The 22,327-nt window shown below is 35.7% G+C and overlaps 1 protein-coding gene across 1 annotated transcript in view; it reads left to right on the top strand.

Annotated features, from left to right (window-relative positions):
• The window catches only part of GRID2 (glutamate ionotropic receptor delta type subunit 2), a 1,375,518-nt gene that overhangs the window by 1,118,183 nt on the left and 235,008 nt on the right, over positions 1–22,327 (top strand). The window contains exon 12 of the mRNA XM_070612619.1: positions 9,327–9,465. Coding sequence (XP_070468720.1) covers positions 9,327–9,465 — 139 coding nt within the window. The remainder of the gene's footprint in view (positions 1–9,326; positions 9,466–22,327) is intronic.

Raw genomic sequence — 22,327 nt, 5'->3', positions numbered from 1 at the left:
TCTATCTTCTCAAAGAACCAGCTATTTCATTGATCCTTTCTACTGCCTCTTTTGTTTCAACAGCATTTATTTCTGCTCTGATTTTTATTATTTCTCTCCTTCTGCTGACTTTGGCTTTGTTTGTTCCTCTTTTTCTAGTTCAGTTAGGTATAATTTTAGCTTGCTTATTTGGGAGTTTTCTTGTTTGTTAAGGTGAGCCTATATTGCAATGAATTTCTCTCAATACGGCTTTTGCTGCATCCCATATGAGTTGGTATGGTATGTTTTCATTTTCATTTGTCTCCAGATATTTCTTGATTTTGCCTTTAATTTCTTCAATGATCCATTGCTTGTTCAATAGCATGTGGTTTAGTCTCCACATCTTTGTCCTTTTCTCAGCATTTTTCTTGTAATTAATTTGTAGATTTATAGCATTGTGATCAGAGAAGATGCTTGTTATTATTTCAATCTTCTTAAATTTATTGAGGCTTGCCTTGTTTCCCAACATATGGTCTATCCTTGAGAATGTTCCATGAGCACTTGAGAAGAATGTGTATTCTGCTGTTTTGGGATGGAGTGTTCTATATATATCTATTAAGTCCAACTGGTCTAGCTTTTCATTTAATTCCACTCTTTCCTTGTTGATTTTCTGTCTGGATGATCCATCCATTGATGTGAGTGGAGTGTTGAGGGCCCCTACTATTATTGTGTTATTAATATCTTCTTTTAGGTTTGTTAATAGTTGCTTTATGTACTTTGGTGCTCCTGCGTTGGGTGTATAGATATTTATAAGTGTTCTTTCTTCTTGATGGAATGTCCATTTGATAATTATATACTGCCCCTCTTTGTCTCTCTTTACCTATCTTATCTTGAAGTCTACTTTGTCTGATATATAAGTGTTGCAACACCTGCTTTCTTTTGTTTGCCTTTAGCTTGGAGTATCATCTTCCATCCCTTCACTTTGAGCCTGTGTTTGTCATTGGAGCTGAGATGTGTTTCCTGGAGGCAGCATATTGTTGGGTCATGTTCTTTAACCCATATCATCATTCTGTGTCTTTCTTTGAGAATTCAATCCATTTATGTTTGGGGGGTTATGGATATATGAGGGCTTAATGCTGCCATTTTATTACTCATTTTCCAGTTCTCCTGCATTTCCTTTGTTTCTCGTTCTTTGTATTTTGGTCTATCAGTGGAGTTATGTAGTTTTCTATGTTGTGTTTCTTTTTTTCTCCTTATTTATTTTTTGTGTCTCTGTTCTGCTTTTTTGTTTAGTGGTTACCATGAGGTTTGTATTCAAAATCTCGTGGATAAGATAGTCCCTGTTCTGATGGCCTCTTATTTCCTTAGACTAAACTGATTCAGTCCCTTTCCTCTTCCCCTCCTAAGTTGTTTTTCTCACATCTTATTCCATCTTGTGTTTTATGAGTTTGTGGTTAAAATGAGAAGGTTATCTTTGTTTTTGGTGTTTTCCTTCACTGTGTCTTTAATGTTATACTTGAGTGTTTGCTAACCTGTTATGATTCTGTCTACCTGTCTACCTGTCTTGCTCCATGCTTCGTAACCCCTTTCTGCCTTTTTTTTTCAGGTATGAGGGCCTTCTTGAGGATTTCTTTTGGGGGTTCTTGTGCTATGAACTCCCTTAGCTTATGTTTGTCTGGGAAAGTTTGTATTTCTCCATTATATCTGAAGGATATTTTCACTGGATAGAGTATTCTTGGCTGAAAGTTTTTGTCCTTCAAAGATTTGAATATGTCATTCCAGTCTCTCCTAGCCTGTAAGGTTTCTGCAGAGAAATATGCTGAAAGCCTGATAGGGGTTCCTTTGTAGGTTATTTTCTTCTGCCTTGTTGCCCTTAGTATTCTTTCTTTGTCATTCACTTGTGCCAGTTTCACTACTATATGCCTTGCAGGTGGTCTCTTTACATTAACATATTTAGGAGATCTGATAGCCTCTTCCAAATGGATTTCCATCTCCTTCCCTTGGTTTGTGGAGTTCTCTGATATTATTTCTTTGAACAAGCTTTCTGCTCCATTCTCCTTCTCTTCTCCTTCTTGAATACTTATAATTCTTAACTTGCATTTCCTAATTGAGTCGGCTATTTCTGAGAGACTTCCTTCATTTCTTTGTAGTCTTAGTTCTCTCTCCTTGGTCTGGATCACTTCAACAGGTCTATCTTTGATTATACTGATATGCTCCTCTATGACATCCACTGCAGCATTCAGGGAATCCATATTTTGTTTTATTTCTTCCATTGTGTCTTTCATCTATAATACTTCTGATTGACTCTTCTTTATAGTTTCAATCTCTTTTGTTAAGTAGCTCCTGAACTCATTGAATTGTTTCTCTACATTCTCTTTTAATTTGTTGAGTTTTTTGATGATAGCTATTTTCAATTCTTTGTCAATTAGATTACATATTTCTGTGTCCTCAGGACTGATTTCTGCATACTTGTCATTTTGTCTCTGGTCTGGAGATCTAATATAATGTTTGATATTGCTACAGGGTGTGGCTCTGTTTTATCACATCCTGGTGTTATTTGGTCACAGTTACCACCTATCACCACTGGGTGGGGGTCAAGAGCCACATATTCTGAGCCCTCTGCCATCAGATGAGATCCACCGCAGTGGAGCAGCACTGGGCAGATGGGAGGAGGGGCACTGTCTCCTCCATGCTCTCAGGATTTTCTTGCTCTGGTCTTGCTACCTGCTCTCCTGGGGAGTTGGCTTGAGGACGTCACCCCCCCATGAAAGCTTTCACCCCAGCAGAGGGCTTGCCTTTAGGCTGCAAGGGCCCTTGGGGATTGTTGATGTTCCCATGAATGAATGTCCCCTCCCCCATTCCTTCCCTCTCAGAGGCCTCCACCAGTCCCAGATTGCAATCTTTAGGGGCAAGAGTGAAGTTTTCTCTTACTAAGTTCCACCTCTTCCGAGGGGGCTCCAGTCTCTCTGCCTTCTGTTGTATGGCTGCATGGGTCTCTCCAACATTTTTCGTGTTGTGTTTGAATGTCCTCTGTTGGAATATGAATGGCCTTTTCATTGTATGTTGGTGGGGAGAGATTACCGGGAGAAATTACTCTGCCATGATGCTGAGGTCACCTCCCCACCAGTCTCTTAATTTGACAATTTATGAATAAACTTCAAGGAACAGAGTAATACATAAAAGGGACTGACATACTGTAAGCATTTAGGAGCTCTGTATGTTCTCTCCCATCCTTAATTATAGAACACTGCCTTGGCAATGACTAACTGTCAAAAATATTCTTCTTCATATTTTCTAAATTGTGATTTTGTGACTGGAAAACATCCTAATATTTATTGACACTTCAATTGATCAGCTTACTTGAGCATATTCAGTCACCCCTAATATTGGAAATTTTCTGTTTACTATAAGAGTTTTTAGTCATTTTGCTAGTAACCTGGATCCAATAAGGACCCAATTTTTGAAAAAAGGAATGTTTATAAGGAAAGGTAATGATGAATTTTCTTCTATTTTTTTCTTGATCATATTTCATAAAAGAGTTCCAAAGTCCCATACTATATAACAAACATTTTGTGAGTTTTTAAATATATGAGAAGCTGATTAACCAAATAACCAAGTTAGAGAATGATAAACAGTTAATTATCTCCCATAATTTCAGGCAAACACAAAGACACATATGTATCACACAAAATAAAACTTACAGCTACAAATTTTTGCCTGATTCAGGTGAAATTATCAAGTTTCACAATATTGCTTGAGGCCAAAACATTGCTTTATTTCTTCAACAACTTTTATAAGCAAGATAATATATACAGTAGCAAGGTTGATATATTTTTTGATGTGGCAAATCAGTCACATCAAAATGCAAATCTATGTCAAGAAGATTTTCCTTAAAACAGAGGCGTCACTTTGGAAAATACAAATTCCATATGCTTCTGCAGAGTGATATTGGGAGACTTCAAACTCACCAGGAGTTATAGGGATCAAAACACCCAACTCTGGAGTCAGACCCTTGCACACCCTGAAGCGTCAGGAATTGTCAGCCTAATTTCTGCTGTGCTTTAGCAATGTGGAATTGTATTTTTAATTTAGCAGATAATTTTTTGTCTTTTACTTGATTCTCTCCTCTAGCATCCTGAATCCATGAGAGACTTCAGTTTTTCAATTGTGGACACAGAGAAGGAAAAAAAAAAGAGAGAAAGGGAAAAAAAAGAGAGAAAGAAAAAAAATTGTCTTTCTAAAATCACCCTTTTCTCTCCTTACTTTTTTCTATGTTTTTCTTTAGTTGTGAAATATTCTTTACATACAGAAAAGTGCACAAAACTTAACTGTGCAGCTCAATGAATTCCCAGCAAAGGACACCTGTGTAATGACTACCTGGGAAAGGAGAGAGCATTCCCAGTGGCCCAGCCCCATTGCCCCCTCCCAACCAATGTTCTCTGTCCCCAAAGGAAACCACCCTTGGATTTACCAGCACTACCATTCACGTTGCCTGTTTTTGAACATTTATCATACAGTGTGAATACTTTTACTTAATATTAGGTTTGTGAAATTCACTCATGGTGTGATATATAAAGGAAATTCATTCATTTTCATTGCTGAAAATGAAATTTCATTCATTCATTTTCATTCCATTCTATGAATATGCCATAATTTATTTAGCCGTTCTATTCTCAAAGAGTGTTTAGGCTGTTTCCACTTTGGGGCTATTATGACTGATTATGCCATGAACATTCCTGGGCATGTCTCTTGGCACACATATTCTCCTTTGAAGTGTGTACCTAAGGAGTGGAATTGCTGAGTCTTCAGATGTGAATACAGTAGTTTTCAGAGATGCTGCCAAATTGGTTATCAAAGTGATCAAACCACTTTACAATCCCAACAACAGGAGTGGAGCATTCTGGTAGCTCCACATCCTTGCCAACACTTGATATTGTCTGTTTCTTTATTTTAATTATTTGGGTGGCTGCCAGTGATGTTTCGTTTTTCTTTTATTTTATATATCCCTCTTCACTAATGAGGTTGGCATCTTTTTGCATGTTTATTGGCCATTTGTTTGTCTTCTTTCATGAAGCCTCTTGCCCATTTTTCTAATTGTAGTCTGTTTTATGCTTATTGGTTTATAGAAGTTAATATATATTGGTGATTTTTTGTTAGATATGTGTATTGCAAATATCTTCTAATTTGGCTTATCTTCTCAGTCTCCTAATGGTGTCTGTTGAACTGTGAAGTATTATTGTTATCAAATTTATCATTTGTTTATCATATCATTGTTTTCTTTTGTGCTAATGCAATTGTGCTCTACTCAAGAAACCTTTACTACCCAAATGTGTGGATATATTGAATATATTCTTCTATATTATTTCTAGAAGCTTTATTGTTATCTCTTATATTTAGATCTATAAGCTGCTGGGTATTGAGTTTTTATGTATGTTTTAACTTAGGAAACAAGTTTTATTATTTTTTCTTATGTATATCCAAATCGACTTAGTAGCATTATTGAAAAGACCTCTCTTTCTATACAGTACTGCAGTGCCAACTTGGCATAAATGAAGGGCCTATGTACACATGGGTAATTTTCATGGATTTGGTCTATCCTTGTACAGATACCACTCTGTCTTAATTACTATGTAAAGATACGGTCAGCTAGAACCAGTCTTTTTCTCCTTCTTGAAGATTGTCTTGGCTACCGTTGTCTTTTTGCAATTTCATATAAATTTTACATTCAACTTCTTATACACCTACATACACACGCACACTCTTATACACATACACTCACTCACACAAAGAACCTGGGATTGTAATTGACAATTCACTGAATCTATAGATCAATTTGAGAAGAATTTATATCTTTACAATGTTGAGTCTTTCAATCAATAAACATGATATATCTGTTGATTTATTTAATCTTCCTTTATTTCACTAAAAAATGTTCTATAGATTTTTATGTAGAGGCCTTTCACATCTTTATTCGTAGATATTTTATGTTTTTAATGCTATTTCAAATGATATATATTACTTAATTCCATGTATTAAGTGTTTGTTGCTGGTATATACATATAGGGATTGATTTTTGAACATTGACTTTGTACCATAGTAAACTGATAACTAACATTAATTTTTGTAATTTATTCTATAACCTCTTGGATTTTTTACATACGTATTTATTTCCTCTCCAATCCATAGCTTTTCTTTCAGTCTTCCCAGTTCTAAAGTATTTCTTCTTCTTGTTCTTTTTTTGGGGAGTTGTTGCACTACACTGTTGAGCGCCTTCAACTCATTGTTGAATAGAAGTGGTAACAATTTGTAGCCTTTAAGACAGTCTTTAAAAATATTTATTAATAAATATGATGTCTGCTATAGGTTTTCTGAAAGTGCTCTGTGAGACTAAGAAATGTTCTTTTATTTCTAGTTTGCTGGATTATTTCTAGGTTTATTTTGTTTTGTTTTTTTAAGACTAGATTTGAATTTTAACTGTGCTTTTTCTGCATCTGTGAAAATGATTATATGATTTTTCTCCTTTACAGTGCTAATAGTGAATTCCAATAACTGACTTTTGAAAGCCAAACCAATGCCTACTTTTATAATAAACCCAGTGTGCTTATTTATTAATTTCTTGCAGCTTTCAGCTTACTAATTTAAGTCGTTTTCATCTGCAATCATATGAAAGATTGTCCTGTAATTTTCCTTTCTTGAGATGACCTTGTCAGATTTTGTTATCAAAGTTGTGCTTTGTTAACAAAATGTATGGAGTAGGTTCTTACTTTTTTCTAATCTCAGGAAGAGTTTGTGTAAAATTAGTTAATTATTGCTAAAATATATGATAGATTTTGCCAGTAAGGCCATTGGCTTTGAAGTTTTTTGTGGGTAAATTTTCATCATTGATTCAAAGTCTTTAGTAGTTGTAAGATCATTCAAATTTTCTATTTCTTTGGGTGGCAATTTTTCTAGAAATTTTTCCATATCATGTCAATTTCCAAATTAATCTGCATAAAATTACATAAGATTCTCCTCCTTTTATCCTTGTAATGTCTGTAATATCTGTAACAACATACCCTTTTTATTCCTCTGATTGTATTTTTTGCACATTTATTTATTTTCTTAATCAATCTCAACAGCTTTTTATAGGTCTTTTCAAAGGTTCAAGGTTCTCTATTTATTTTGTCTATGTTATTTGTTAATTTTTTTCTCTTGTATTTGTTATTTCCTTCCTTTTATTTTCTTTTTTGTTGCTGGGAAAGATTCTCTCTGAGCTAACATCTGTTGCCAATCTTCCTCTCTTTTTTTCTTTCCTCCTCAAAGCCCCAGTACATAGTTATAGATTAGAGTTGTTGTTCTGGTTCTTCTCTGTGAGCCACTGCCACAGCATGGCTGCTGACAGAGTAGTAGTGTGGTCCCATGCCCAGGAACCAAACCCAGGCTACCGAAGCAGAAAGTGCCAAATGTTAAATGCTAGGCCATCAGGGCTGGCTCCCTTCTATTTTCTTTAGGTTTAACTCATTGATTTTTTTTTAATGTCTTGAAATTGATGAGTAGCTCATTGATTTTCAGCCCTCTTTTCTTATACTTTGTAGGCTATGAATTTTCCTGAAAACGCATATTTAGCTGCATCCTATCAGCTATAAAAACTTGTGGAGTTTTGCTATGGAATATTTTTATCATCACATTCAAAATATTTTTTATTTCTCTTGTGATTTTTTCTTGACCTAAGGCTTAATAGAATTGTAATTACTGATTTCCGAGCATATGAGGATTTCCCAGTTTTCTCGGTCCCACCTACATCTCGTAAGCCCTGGGCCCTAGTTCTTATAGCCATCTAACTTTTTAAGGCTTTTAAAAACATTGCTCAGCTTCTCAGTCTCTTAGATTCCTTTTGTTCAATTGGCGTTTATCCATCAGGGCAAAGCAGTCCTAAATACCAAGTCACATTTCTGGGTTATCTTCTTCTGCAAGATCTTGGTCTTCTGATTTTTTTTACTGCTTCTTTAGCTCTCAAATGTATCTTCAGTTTTTCTAGTTGCTGTCAGTGGGAGGGTTTTTTGAATTACCAGAATTGGAAGTAAAGAATCCCATTACTTTTAAGATTTGATTTCTAAATACAGATAGCAAATAAAATATCATTTTATTTGGATTCTACAAGAATATTTGAATTACCCAAGTTTCAGATTTTATGCCACGGATATAGAAAGCTCAACAAATATTCTTTCATATGGGTGATAACAACTCTAATCAAAGTTAAAGACTTTATGAAAACAAATCTTGTATTATCTTTTTCAGTCCTGAATTTCTTGTTCTAATTTTGTTATACATTAACATCTTTCAGTCTTTGGCCATCATCTTATTCATGTATTATTATTTTTTCAATTAGTCATTTTGTTTAGGATGTTCCCAAGTAGATTTAAACATAAATATTTTCTCTTTTTTTCATCTTTTAAAAGCTGAGTAAATATTTCCTTTGCTTTGAAGAAGAAAGTATCTGATATACATTATAACTTTTGAAAAATGTGTTCCAGATATCAGAAGGTAGCCTGTTCAGAGTATGTTACATCAAGAAAATAGCTCAGGACATAACCAAAGGGTATGTTTACACTACACTGAAAATTTAGATATTACACAATGAGAATTAGTGGTTGGCATAAAAATCTGCTTGAATTTATAATTAATTGAATCCTATTAAGTCATTCACATATTGATGGACCTCAACGAACATACTATTATATCTCTTTGATTTATTTCTACTATTAGCATAAACCCAATTTATTTTAGAAGCACTATTAGTTTTATATAAAACATATATTCATTCAACAAAGATTCTACAGCAAGATTATAGAAGAGTGGCTAGTGAGTTAGGAGTAGAACAAAACAAATGTGATAATGCTGAAGACAATAGGCCTATGTGTGATCCCAAGACCATATATTCTATTTTCTAGGGAATTTGCCCAAAATAATTTTTAATATATTTATTGAACTATAAATCTGAAAAAGTTATATTAAATATAGGCATAATATTATTAATATCACCTAATGAATGAATAATCAAGCTCTTAGAAATAAAAGTGTATATCTGTGGTTAAAATAAGAGGGTAATTAATTCTGGAGTTGAATGAGAAGGTGGAAGAAATATCATTTAAACGTATGATACTAAATATTTATCATGCTCCTTTTTGACCGGATCCCACGTAGTCTCATAAAAGGGAATTAAATATGAAGTGATGAACATAAGCAAAATACGGAGATTTATGCTGATGTTGTTATGTAGAAAGATTTCTTACTACTTAAAAGTTAAGTTGGTATCGAACGTCTTTGACCTCAAATTTCTGAATAAATACTTGCTGATGTTCCTTTATTCTCCTTGCTTCTTTCCACAGGTGGAGAGGTCCCATACACAACTCTGGCTACTCGAATGATGATGGGGGCTTGGTGGCTATTTGCTTTGATTGTCATCTCATCTTACACAGCAAATCTTGCTGCTTTCCTCACGATCACCCGCATTGAAAACTCCATCCAGTAAGTAGACAAAGATTCCAGCAGCTACAAAGCATGAGAAATGATGGGAGTGGACAAAGCTTTTTAAATAAGCAATGGTATCTGATAGTAAATTTACAACTTCCCTTTGAATAAAGACTTAATTTTGTGATCTGCAGTTATCACAGGATAGTCCAACTCCTGATAACACAGTATTGGTAGAGCATTTTTTATGAAAATGAAATTATGAGAATAATTTGATTGCTGCTTCTCACATTTTCCTGGAAAGATAACACATATTCAGAATTTTGACCTCCACAAAGTATGGCTATGTCCGGGCAGCATTGTAAAGAGGAAGAAAAAAGAGTCATACTAAAATACATGTATTTCAAGTTTGACACTATCAGTCTTTGCCTTGAGTCTGTCCCATTATGCACTGTCTGAATAAATAGTTGAATAGACATTAGGTGATTGATAGATAGACGATAGGTAGAGAGAGAGAGAGAAAGAGAGAGGGAGAGAAGGAGGGAGGGAGAGATGATAGCTATCAAGAGAGAAAACCACATTCTCTTTTTCTATTCATTACATTACATTACATTATAGCTAATGTGGTCATTATTGCTGCTGTTTCTCCAGCTGCAACGGTGGTAAATTGTCATTAACTAGGGTGCACTTACCTAAGTCATGAAAATTACCTAAGTCAATGCTTCAATTCACAAATGCCATTCCCATGAGCCCTGAGAACCCAAAGGCCTTTGCTTTACCATGGCTAGTTTTGCTTTTGTCATTTCATGCAGTAAGATCAGCACTGCAATATAACTTCTACTTTATTAGAACATAATGTTCTCTATATTGTTTTAAGGAAAATTTCCCTGAAAATGTTTTATTCATCCGAAAACAAAGTAGTTTGAATTATACTAAAGTTGGAGAACGTTAATTTGTCAACAAAACTGACAATTCAAAATTAGAATAATTAGATCTGTCTAGGGATTTAACTCATCCTTAAAAGAAAACACAAGTTCTTCTTCCCTTTAAAAAATATGTAAATGAAGTCATTAGTAGCCATAAAACTATTATATCACAATATAAAAATAAAATCAAGAATTAATGATCAATAAAGAAGTAGGGTATTTTTCTTCAATAGCTTGTGGCATACAAATTGAAAAGCCAAAATTCAACTAATGATAGTAACATTCAGTTATTTCATCCATTTGTGAAAATGATGTTTCCAACTGCTCTCATCAAATCATGCTCCTCAAGGTTTTTCCCCAACTATTTCTTTGGTGCAGAACTTTCATACTCTCTGAACTTATTACCCTTGTAGCCAGTTCTATGTGTGGCACAAGTTATAAATGGTACAGAATGAAGCTCATGAAAAGCTTAAACTGATGACCCCATCAGAATCATATTTTAAGCAATAATGAAAATGATTACAGCCATCCAGCCAAGAAATCAATGAAATTAGTAAAATTATGAAAATAATAATTAACATTTATTAAACATTCACAGGATGCCACACTTTGTACTGAATGTTTTACATGCATTGGCTCATTAACGCTAACAACTATTCTGAAATACGTACTACTAACAACCCATTTTACAATTGAAGTTGAAACAATAAGTAACTTGTGGGAAATCACGCAACTAATAAGTGATTGATTAAAGAACAGACCTTAAATATGTCTGATTCCTGAACCTATGTTCTAACTGCACCACAGTAGTTCCCATCCAACACTGTTGTACTTTTGTATGGCCAGTAGTTTGTAGAGAACGTTATAAAAGATATGTCTAGCCTTATTTGTTGCTAAATATAGGGATCTAAAGGATGACACTCTTCAAATCCTCAATTGGTCTGAGGAAATAAAGTATCAAAAGTTAGGAGATTTTTGTGTTGGACCAATTCTGTAGGCATATGTCCCAACATGAGCTCATCTATAATTGATATCTGCCATTCAGGGTAAGACTACTTGGCAGATCCAATCAATAGAAATCGCATTTTTAAAAGTAGTTTTAAAAAATTAAAATGGAGTATTTTATCTCACTAATATACTTCTTATCAATTATGTTTGACTTGTCACATTTTGAGTGTACTTAAAGCTAAAAAACTACGTAGCTGAGATCTTACGGTGAAGTATTTTTAAATAAATAAATGAAGAAAGTTTTAAATAAAATAACTGATTTTATATAGTAAATGACAACAATAATCATCGTAATGAAAATTGACAAACATTCATGAGAATTTATCATGAATCTATGAACCATATTACAAACTTTATCTCATTTATTCCCTAAAATAACCCTAATAATACAGATACTTCTATTATTCCCATTTTGTAGATGAAGAAACAGAAATTTGGAAGTTAAATGCTCAAGTCACACAGTCAATAGTGTCAGAGCTGGAAATCCAACCCATATCAATGCAATACCAATCTTTGACCTACCTACTAAAGTATTTCCTTATCAAGTGGGGGTTCTTACCATTTGTTTGCTTGATCCGCTGTTTCACTGAGATTGCAGACCTCATGGCATGTGTGTATATCTGAGCTAGTTAGTCATTACTAACTTTGCCAGCATTAATTTGTATCTACACTTTCATGCAATAGCAGTGGGAGCAAAAGCCTCTATCAAATTTTACACCCATAAGGTTTTTCTAAAAGTAAACTCTAATGGAAAAAGATAATAATTTCACATGATGTTTCCCTCAAGTGTAATTCCACAATCCAAAATAACTGAGCATTCATTTTTTAAAAGCTTATTTCTTTCTCATGCCAACTCATATTATTAAAATCCAATAGTGGGTATAATAAATCTCCCCTTTCTTCCAATCTTATAGCTGTACTGATTTTGAAAGGGGAAAATCAGAGCCAAATAAGTTTAAAGAAGCCTGATTCTCTCCCCAAACTTATAGATATCTTCTAATTTCATGCCTCACTGTGTTGGTAAACATAATTGCATGCAATGTTTCTTGGAAACATTCAAAATTCCATTTATAACTAATGTCAAACTTCCTTGGAAAATTCTAAATCTAATTTTTCTTAAGAAAGGCAAAAGCTTTTTTCACAATACCATATAATTTTATGCTTCCTTATCTTTATATTAATAAGATTTTCTCATCACTAAATGAAGCAATGCTCGTCAGTATACCTTTTCCAGTCCAATTTTGCTGTGCCATTGACACATGTATACCAACCACATCTTCATTCCCCAAGTTTAAAATCACTTTTCCAGACCAAGAGGGGCAGACGTGGTTAGAGGGATGTCATGAGAGAGAGAGGAAAGCAGCTACTTTTGAACAGATGGTTGACAAACTCTTACAGTTTGGTAGGAGAAATCCAATAGGTTTATTCTTGCGAAGCTAAATACATTTTATAAAATTTACTCCTTTTTCAAAATTAGATATTTATCAGCATCTAACCCTCTAGTTGGCACTTGTCATTAATAAAAATTGGGGGGGTGGTAGATTTTCCCTGGAAAAGATAATGCCCAAGTTTAATTTCGTATCTCTTCAATGATGGGGGCAGCCCAACATAACTAAGTTCTGCTGTCTGATATGATGTAATATGACAGATTGTGACACAGTTAGGGATGGGTAGTATTGAGTTACACACTTCAGTTTCTAAAGGGAAAAATAGGCAATTTCTACAAGACTCTAATGATCTTTGGGCTTTCTCATTGTCATTGAACAGTAACAACACATAGCTAAATTATTTTCAAATACCTAGAAAAATGAATGTACTTTTTTTCTGTTGGTAACCAGGCTACAATGGTAATGATGAAATGAAGCGTGTGAAGCTTTGAAAGTATTTTCAGAGTAAATATTGGGTAATAACATCAACATTAGCTCCATTATTCTTTGTTGTGATGCAATTTTCAAAAACCTACTTATTTCACATATAAAAGTGCAAATAGCTATGGGGGAAATCATAGTTGTACAGTTATAGTCATTACTATCTAGAGTCAGATTGGTCTTTGGGAATAAAACTTGAGGTCTTTTGTTTCCTAGGGCTATAAGTAAGCTTGGGTCTATTCAAAGGGATCCCAACCTCCTACCATATTTTTGTTTAATGAATTCATTCTCCGTAATGGTTGAGGTTGGACTAAACAAAATATTGAGTTAATGCAGCCACTGAATAAAACTAATTTTGGATAAATTTCTCTCCAAGCATATCCAAAAACAGATTCATAAATATTTTATGCACTGGAAGAGATGACATTTTCCCTAGCATACCAATAACAGGATTTTTGCAACCACATTTGTCTACATTTGGAAAAGGAAAAAAATTATTGAGTAATTGTTTTTGTCAGTGCCATACAGTGAGGATGAGCTAGCCCAGGCTGAGAAATCTAAGAGTCTGTTTCCAGGTCTATGGAAAGGAAGAATGATTGCAACTGGTGGGTGCTCTCTAACGAAATGATTTATAGCTGCCCTTTGCCCTCACAGAGCTATGTAACTATCTTTAGCAAGTTGTTATTAAAAGAGATCATTACAATCATGCTTTTTGGAAATGGAGGTATTCCTAACTATAAAAACTCCTAATTAAACATATTAGTTTTATTTATTTAGTTCAACTAATTATCTGTATATCTATATAGATATTTAAATGCTTTTCAAGCGTTTAGTCTATAAAGATAGTTAGGTATTGTCTCTGAGTCACAATCTATTTGGGGAAATAGCAATGTAGAATTCAATGACATACGGGCTATGATAGATTTACTTATAAAAAGCTGTATGAACGCAAGGGGAGGGGTGATTTAACTCAGTAGCTTGGAGAGGAGGGGGAGGAGAAAGGAAAGAAACTATCAGGCATCACAGAGGTTCTCTGAGGTATCATCTGAGAGTTTGATCTGAAGGATGAATTTCAACAGACTGAAGGAGTGGCTTACTGGGGAACATTTACAAAAGTAACAGAGGTATGAAATTCATAGGAGAGCATCTAGCAAAGGCTAGATGATCAAAATATGTTAATTTCCTTCCTGGACTGGGATGGGTGATGTCCAAGTGGCAGGAAGTGAAATATAAAAGGAGTGTGGGACCAAATCCTGAGAGGCATGATAAGACTTGTTAAAGAATTTGGAATTTTTCCTGGAGATAATGGAGAGTGACAGCATTTAAGAAAGACAGCTTTATCTGTGGAGAGGAGGATGGGTGGGAGAGAAAAGATGTAGGATTGTATGGAAATGTAACCGAACTCCATGGGTCCATCTCTTGGTGAATGCAGAGCCAAAAAGCACAAACGAGGCTGAAGTGGATGAAGAAAAATGTTTATTGCTTGCACAAGCAATGGAGAACCCGGGGATAACTCTCAAAGCAGTGCTCCTCCTTAGTGCCATTGGAGACTTTATACACCAGAGTGCGAGGATGTGTTACGACTGTGTAACAAATGGGCCTGATCAGGGCGCCTGTGCAGACCATTACATAAAAAGTTCAAGGCACCATAACATATGAGTTCAGTGTAACACGCCCTTACATGATGAGGTCAAGGTATCATTACATAAAAGGTTCAATGCAACATGTCATTACATAACATTTCAAGGACCACATCACTACATAGCAGGTCCATGGTAACTTTTGGACACAGAGCTGGAGCAGTTTCCAGCGGTCTTGCTGCAACTGTGTAAGTTTCACTGTAGGAAGGCAACATCTGTAATGAGGAGGACGTCAGCTTCTGAAAAACAGCACACTTAGTTTTCTCCTTGTCTGGAAAACATTCGACAGATTATGTTTAGTTACAGATCGGATTTTCAGTAATCCTTTCCTTGCCCGGTTTCTGGTCACAGAAACTCATGGGAGGTGTCTAATGCACAGATATTTATGGCATTTGACTACTATGTCTCTACTTGATAGAAACCAGATCCATGTATCTTCTTATTTCAAGGGCTATTTAAGTTGAAAATTCCTAAGAATTAAGGGTAACTTAAAAGAAATTTGGCTTGAGAAACTTTATATCTCCAGTGTAACATTTGCATTTCTAGTAAATGCAGGAATATAGCTTCAGTTTACTTATTTATTTTTAAGATATTTAAAAGAAAGACTGTGGTTACTGCTGCTTAGCTAAACAGGTAGGGAAGAAAAGAGTTAGTAGTGTAAGGAAATTCTAGAAATCACTCTGGTTAGGCTACTTTTTAGATGCAATTTTGCAGAAAAGTTGCACCTCAAGGTCTACGATTCATGTACTCCATCCTGCCTGTTAATTGCTTTTTATCCTTGAGCCATCAAAAAAGAAGTCAGACTTATTTTTATTCAATTTTAATGCATTTTCTTCTTATTATAAAAGTGATACAAAGCTATTTTGAGAAACTAGGGAAGTACAGTAAAATTTTGAAGGACAAAGGATTAATAATCCATAATCTGTCATGGAGCAATAAGTTCTGTTAATATTTAAGCAAACTTTCTTTTAATTATTTATTTTGAAGTAATTATATATACACAGGAAATTGCAAAGATAGAGTACAGAGATGTCTCGTACACCCTTCACCTAGTTTCCCTCAGTGGTTACATCTTAAGTAATTATAGTACAATATCAAAACCAGGAAATTGATGTGGGTGCAATGTGTGTGTATAGTTCTATGCCTTTTATCACAAGTGTCGAATGTATAACCACCACTGCAATACAGACACAGAACTATTCCATCATTCAAAACATCTCCCTCGTTCTACCCTTTATAGTCATGCCCACCCCTTCTGCCCCACCATCCCCAACCCTTGGTGACCACTAATATATTCTCCATTCCTGTAAGTTTTGTCATTTCAAGAGTGTTATCTAAGTTAAATCAAAAGGCCATAGGTGGCCTTTAGATGTTAACTTTTTTCTCTCTCTCAGCGCAAGGCCATTGAGATCCATCCAGGTTGTTGCATGCATCAATAGTTCGTTGGTTTTTATTGCTAAGGAGTAATCCATTGTGTGGATGTACCAGTTTGTTCAATAATTTACCTATTGCATTTTTTGCTGTTTCTAGTTTTTAGCTATTATAAATAAAACTTCTCAGAATATTTATGTGCAGGTTTTTGTGTGAATATGTTTCATTCCTCTGGCATAAATGCCCAAGAGTGTGATTGCTGGGTACTGTGATAAGTGTATGATTAGTTTTTAAGAAACTACTAAACTATTTTCCAGAGTGGCTGCGTGATTTTACATCCACACCAGCAATGGATGGGAAATCCAGTTTCTCTGCATCCTTGCCAGCATTTGATGTTGTAGCTATTTTTTTATCTTAGCCATTCCAATAGGTATATAGTGATATCTTATTGTTGTCTTAATTTGCATTTCCCTAGTGGCTAGAGATGTTGAACACCTTTTCATGTGCTTTTTGTCATCCTTACATGAAAGGTCCCTTCATATATTTTGTCCATTTTCTAATTGGGTTGTTTATTTTTTACTTTTGAGAGTTCTTTAGATATTCTAGATACAAGTCCTTTGTCAGGTATGTGGTTTGCAAATATTTTCTCCCAGTCTTTTACTAGTCTTTTTATCCTTTTTACAGGACTCACATACAACAAAAGTTTGTAATTTTGATGAAGTCCAATTTCTCAATCATTTTCTTATGAATTGTGCCTTTGGTGTCATATCTGAAACTCTTCACCATGTCTTAGGTCTCAAAAATTTTCAACTGTTTTCTTTGAAAAGTTTTACATTTCACATTTAAATCTATAATCCATTTTGAGTTAAGTTTTGTGTTAGGTGTAAAGTTTAGGTTGAGGTTCATTTTTTTGCCTATGGATATTCGAATACTCCAGCAGCATTTACAGAAAAGACAATTTTTCCTTCATTGAATTTCCTGTGTACCTTTGTAAAGAAAAATCAGTTGGCCATATTGTGTCAGTCTATTTCTGGATTCTCTGTCCTGTTCCATCGATCTATGTATTTATCCCTCTGCCAATAACACACAGTTTTGATTACTGTAGCTTGGAATTGAGTAAGGGATTCCTCCCACTTACTCTTTTTTTCCCAGAATTATTTTAGCTATTCTACTTCCTTTGCCTTTCCATATAAATTTTAGAATGGTCTTGTCCAAATCTACGAAAAGGTATTGCCAGGATTTTGATAGGAATTGCGTTAAATCTGTAGATCAGTTTGAGAAGAATTCACATCTTTACTATGTTGAGTCTTCCAAATATGAACATGATATATTTTTCTACTTATTTACATCTTTGATTTCTTTCACCAGCATTTTATAATTTACAGCATGTAAGTCTTGTACATGTTAGATTTATACCTACGTATTTCCTTTTTTCCCAGTGATTGTAAGTGGCATTGGGTTTTTAATTTTGGTTTTCACATATTCATTGCTAGTGTAAAAGTAAAATTGTTTCTATTTGCTGATTTTATCTTGTAACCTTACTGTGAGTTCGAGGAGTTCTAAGTAGATTCTTTGAGATTTTCCATGTTAACCTTCATGCCGTTTACAAAACTGAGCAGTTGTTTTTCTTTCTCACCTGTATGCCTTTTATTTTCTCCTGTTGTCTTTTCAGCCCTGGCTAGAAATTCCAGTACTGTGTCAGATGAGAGTGGTAAGAGTGGACATCTCTACCTTGTTCCCCGTCCTGGGGAAAGCATTCAGTCTTTCTTTCACTATGAGGTATGATGGTGGCTGTAGGTTTTTGTGGACATTCTTTCTCAAGTTGAGAAAATTCTTTTCTTTTCCTAGTTCTGTACATGTTTTTGTCATGAATGGGTGTCAGATTTTTTCCATCAGTTGATATGCTTGTATGGTTCTTCTTCTTTAGCATGTTTGGTGAATTACATTGTTTGATTAGAAAACTATTTTCAAAATGAGGTAGATTCTCCTCTCCTATTTCTTCTCCACCTTTTTTTCTAAATCTTGCCTTCTTCTTGATTTCCTTCCTTCTTTTGATACAAGGCGATAAAAGATCCCAACGTTCCCTGCCTGCTGCTTTCCTTATTATTCTCTTTCCGCTTACCTCAACCATTGCTTCCTTCTGTCCCATTCAAATTTATCCTCCAGAGTGTGGAGTCCAGACAGTTACCTTCTTCCATCCTTAAAACTGGCTTGAAAACCTCCATTATTACCTCATCCAATCAAAGTAAAGTCCAACTGCATCAGCAGAGCATTTGAACCCTTCAAAAGCTGATTAGCCTCACTTCTGGCTACTGGCACCACTTAACCCATTCCCACACTGTTCGTGCTCCAGTCAAGCCACTGGGACATTTCTTGCCTCTGTGGAGTTTACATTCTGTTCCCTCTCCTTGAAGTGACCCAGAACGCCCTTCTTCTCTTCTAGCATCTTCCATTTGCCCAGGCTCAAGGAGTCATTACAGGTGTATCTTCTCTATGAGAGTATAAATTCTGCAAAGGCATGAACCACATCCTATTCATGTTTGTTCCCCTACTGCCTCTCAGAGTGCCTGGCACAGAGTATCAATAATAAGAGCAGCTAACATTGATTGACAGCTTGCTATGTGGCAGGCGGTTTCCTAAATGCTTTGCATGGATTTTTTTCATTTAATTCTCGTGATAGTCCTATGGGTGATATATTATTTTCATCTCCATTTTGAAAATGTCCAAACTGCAAGCTAGGGTAGAGCCCAAGCAACCTGGCACTAGAACCTTTGTCTTAACCAGTAGACCATATCATCTGCAATTAGCAGATATGCTAAACCTTTACTGAATGAAATGAACAAATGAATAAATGAAAACCATAAGGGTCATTATACGTTTTTTGAAAAATAAAGAGTTTTGCAGAAAAGAATTAACAGCTGAATTATGTTTAGCTAAGTTAATTTCAGATATTTGTAAGTTACGTAGTGTCCTAGAAACAGGCACCAGAGACCATGGATGCAGAGAAATCTGTATTCAAATCCTCTGCCACTTATTAGCTGAATGATCTTGTCATTTTCCATAATCATTTTAAGCCTTGTTTTCTCTAAGGGTAAAAAGAGAATGGGTTCAACTTTGTAGGTTTAGTATAAAGAATAAATTTTAAAAAAGGCATCAACATCAGCGCAGTTCCTGGATACACCCCACCTAACATTTGCTTCCATCCTTCTTCTTGCTCCCCAGGAGAGCTCATGTAGATTCCTGGGACTGTTCTTCCCTCCACCCCCATTTTTGGTCGTGCTAAGAACTATTCTTTTTACCATTTTGTCCACAATTTCATACGCTAAATTCTTCCTTTCATCTGGTTCACCCAGACCTCAAAGTTCCTTGATGCTGCTGCTATTGCTTCTGACACAGCTGCCACTGTTCCACCTCCTGGTCTGTCTTACTGAGTGTTGTCTTCCTGCCCCGCCACTTAATCTTCCAAGCCCCTCAAAGGTAAAAACTTAGCTGTCAGTAAGCCTTCTCTGAGTTGAAGCATAAACAAGGACTGAGCAGAATGATTCACTCTGTCGTCTCACCTTCGCTTGAGTAACTATCACCATGATCAAGCTGCTACTGATAGTGAGTGGCTCTTAACGTGGGTCAGGATATCTGTTTGTCAGGCAAGTTTTCTCTTTTAACTCATCTTTAATACCCCTCTCCTAACACACAGCTCACACACCACTTCCTCCACTCAGCCTTCCTTATAATATTCATGGCTAGATTTGGTTTCTCCCTTTACTGTCTCCGCTTTGCCTCTACCTCACTTACACTCTGAGCTACATCTAGTTTTGTATTGTGTATTTATTATTCTACTTATTTTACCATCCCGATCAAAACATATGTTCTCGAGAGGGTGGTTTTGTCACCTTTGCATCAACACAGTGCCTTATGTACTACCTTATTGAGTACACAGTTGGTTATAAGTAAATATTCATTAAGTGAATGAACCAGAAAGGATTTCTTAGAATTGGGCCTGAGACTATGGAACTCCATGACTTGTTTATGTACTTCATAAAAAATTGGAAAGAAATATGAAAGCCATTTCTTTGTCCTATTATATTCCAGGATAAGAGAGGGAGCCCACAATGGTATGCTTTCTAGGTTTCTTAGTGTCTCACCCACTCTCTCTTCATTCTTCCAGTAGGAGGCTATTTCATAGCTCTCAGCAGGGAATTGCTCACTTTGTTAGGAACAGCTAAAATCAAGGCGGCTGAAGTGAGCTGGGCCTGATTTGTACTGCTTTTATGTTTTGGTTTAGTACAGAATTGTACAGGCTTAGCTCCAGAGTACACAGGCATCACAGGCAGAGGAAGGCATTCATCTCCTTACTCTATATTGTTCAGTGTTGAAATGGTTCACTTGTCAAAGTGCATAAGTACTACAGTGATGGATGTTTCATAAACATAGAGCCAAGTAGACGTTATAGATAGGATTTTGTCTTTCTTTGTGAAAAAAATAAAAACTCTCAGAAGTATGTTGGTCTTTCAAAGCCACCCTTCAGTGAGCATTTAATTAAAACTTGTCTCCCACTATATTTGTGACTCCCAGGAACAAAGCTATGTTAGCATTGCTAGGGATTCTGTTTACACTGAGCTCACCAAGAAGAAAACTTGCCAAACTGATAAGCCCCTACGACCCCTAAGATGATCTCCTTCTGCTGGACAAGCTGAATCATTCTAGACAATTCAATCCTCCTTTCTTTCTCTCTCCCCAATCTTAGTCATATAAGCCTAGAAACCTATTAAGTACTCAAGAATATAAATTTCTGTCTCTATTTCTTTTTTCCTTCCTTACCTGAAGTCTGCTGAATAAATAAATCCTTTCTATCACAAGTTTGTGGATATGGAAAGACCCTATACTTGGGAGTACTTTGTTTAATTATTCTAGAGGAGCTATATTGAGTATGGGGCATGGTTTTGTGAAATTAATGTAGGACGAGTGAGTGATGGAAATCAGCAACTGTGGAATTGGCAGGCAGGATTGTTAGGCAGAAAAACAGTGCTAAAGGAGACTGGAGACTATGATCAAGTGTTCAAGTCTCTTTCCCGCTCCTAAATGATAAGGCAAGTTTTTAAACCAATTTGTACCTTGGTTTCCCATCTTTAAAAATGTGATCCATTCATTCTTTCACTCTACAAATATTTGTTCCACTGTTCTAATTATTTTCAATGTCCCTTCAACTATAAAAGTCTATATCGGCTAAACAAGTGGGCTATCTTATTAAACAAGATCTGAGATAACTGGTGAAAGCATATACACATAGAACCTTAATAAGTCCTAGATTAAAAGGCAGAAGTGCAGGAAGCTCCTGTTTTGCTGTATCTTCTGATCTTTTTTTTTCTCATTCTGTGTTTCTAGTCTCACCTTTTTCCCTGTCCTCTCCACCGTGCCAGTAATCTTGGCCTGCTGACTTCCACCCTCCCCTAAGTATCTGTTTGACCCCATTAGTTCTCTGATCCTCTTAATTCCTCCAGGAGCTCCTGTCATCGAAAGGTAGTCAATTTATTTTTGAGGACTTTCTCCTCCACTCCTACACACACACACACACACACACACACACACCCACACATACATTCACTACACACACTCTTACTACAGCTCCTATTTCTCAAACCCAGATCTTTCTACCTAAGGACAAGGTTGGAAAGTGCCCAGTGCCCCGGATGAGGGCAAGCCACCGGGAGGTGAAGAACAAGCTCTGCAGCTGGCCGGCTGGGCTGCTTTTCGGATGGAAATTGTTGTTTTCAGAGAGGGACGCTACAGAACTCTCAAGATGTGCTTCTGAGTGACGGACAGGGGTACATTTGCAAAACAATTTGAGCATTTATAATCTCAGTGACTGTTAATAAGACCTGACTATGAGCATCAGGATATGCATTTTTGCCTACTTTTACTTGAAAGCCCCTCAAAAAGAAATATCACCTAACTGGGAATAAAGAACAAATTCACTGAATGATTCTAAAAACCTTTCTCTTTTGGGGAAATCCTAGACCCACTGTACTGGAAAGAAGAAACATTTTTGGTATGGGGGAAATTTTAAGTTGTCAGTAGAAACTTGGTCCCCTGCTCTGTGTTATGAAGA

The sequence above is a fragment of the Equus przewalskii genome, chromosome 3 (genome assembly GCF_037783145.1).
Source record: "Equus przewalskii isolate Varuska chromosome 3, EquPr2, whole genome shotgun sequence".
NCBI classification, from domain to species: Eukaryota; Metazoa; Chordata; class Mammalia; order Perissodactyla; family Equidae; genus Equus; species Equus przewalskii.
Note: the sequence above shows the minus strand (reverse complement) of the source record. Positions and strands in the feature narration are given on the sequence as shown.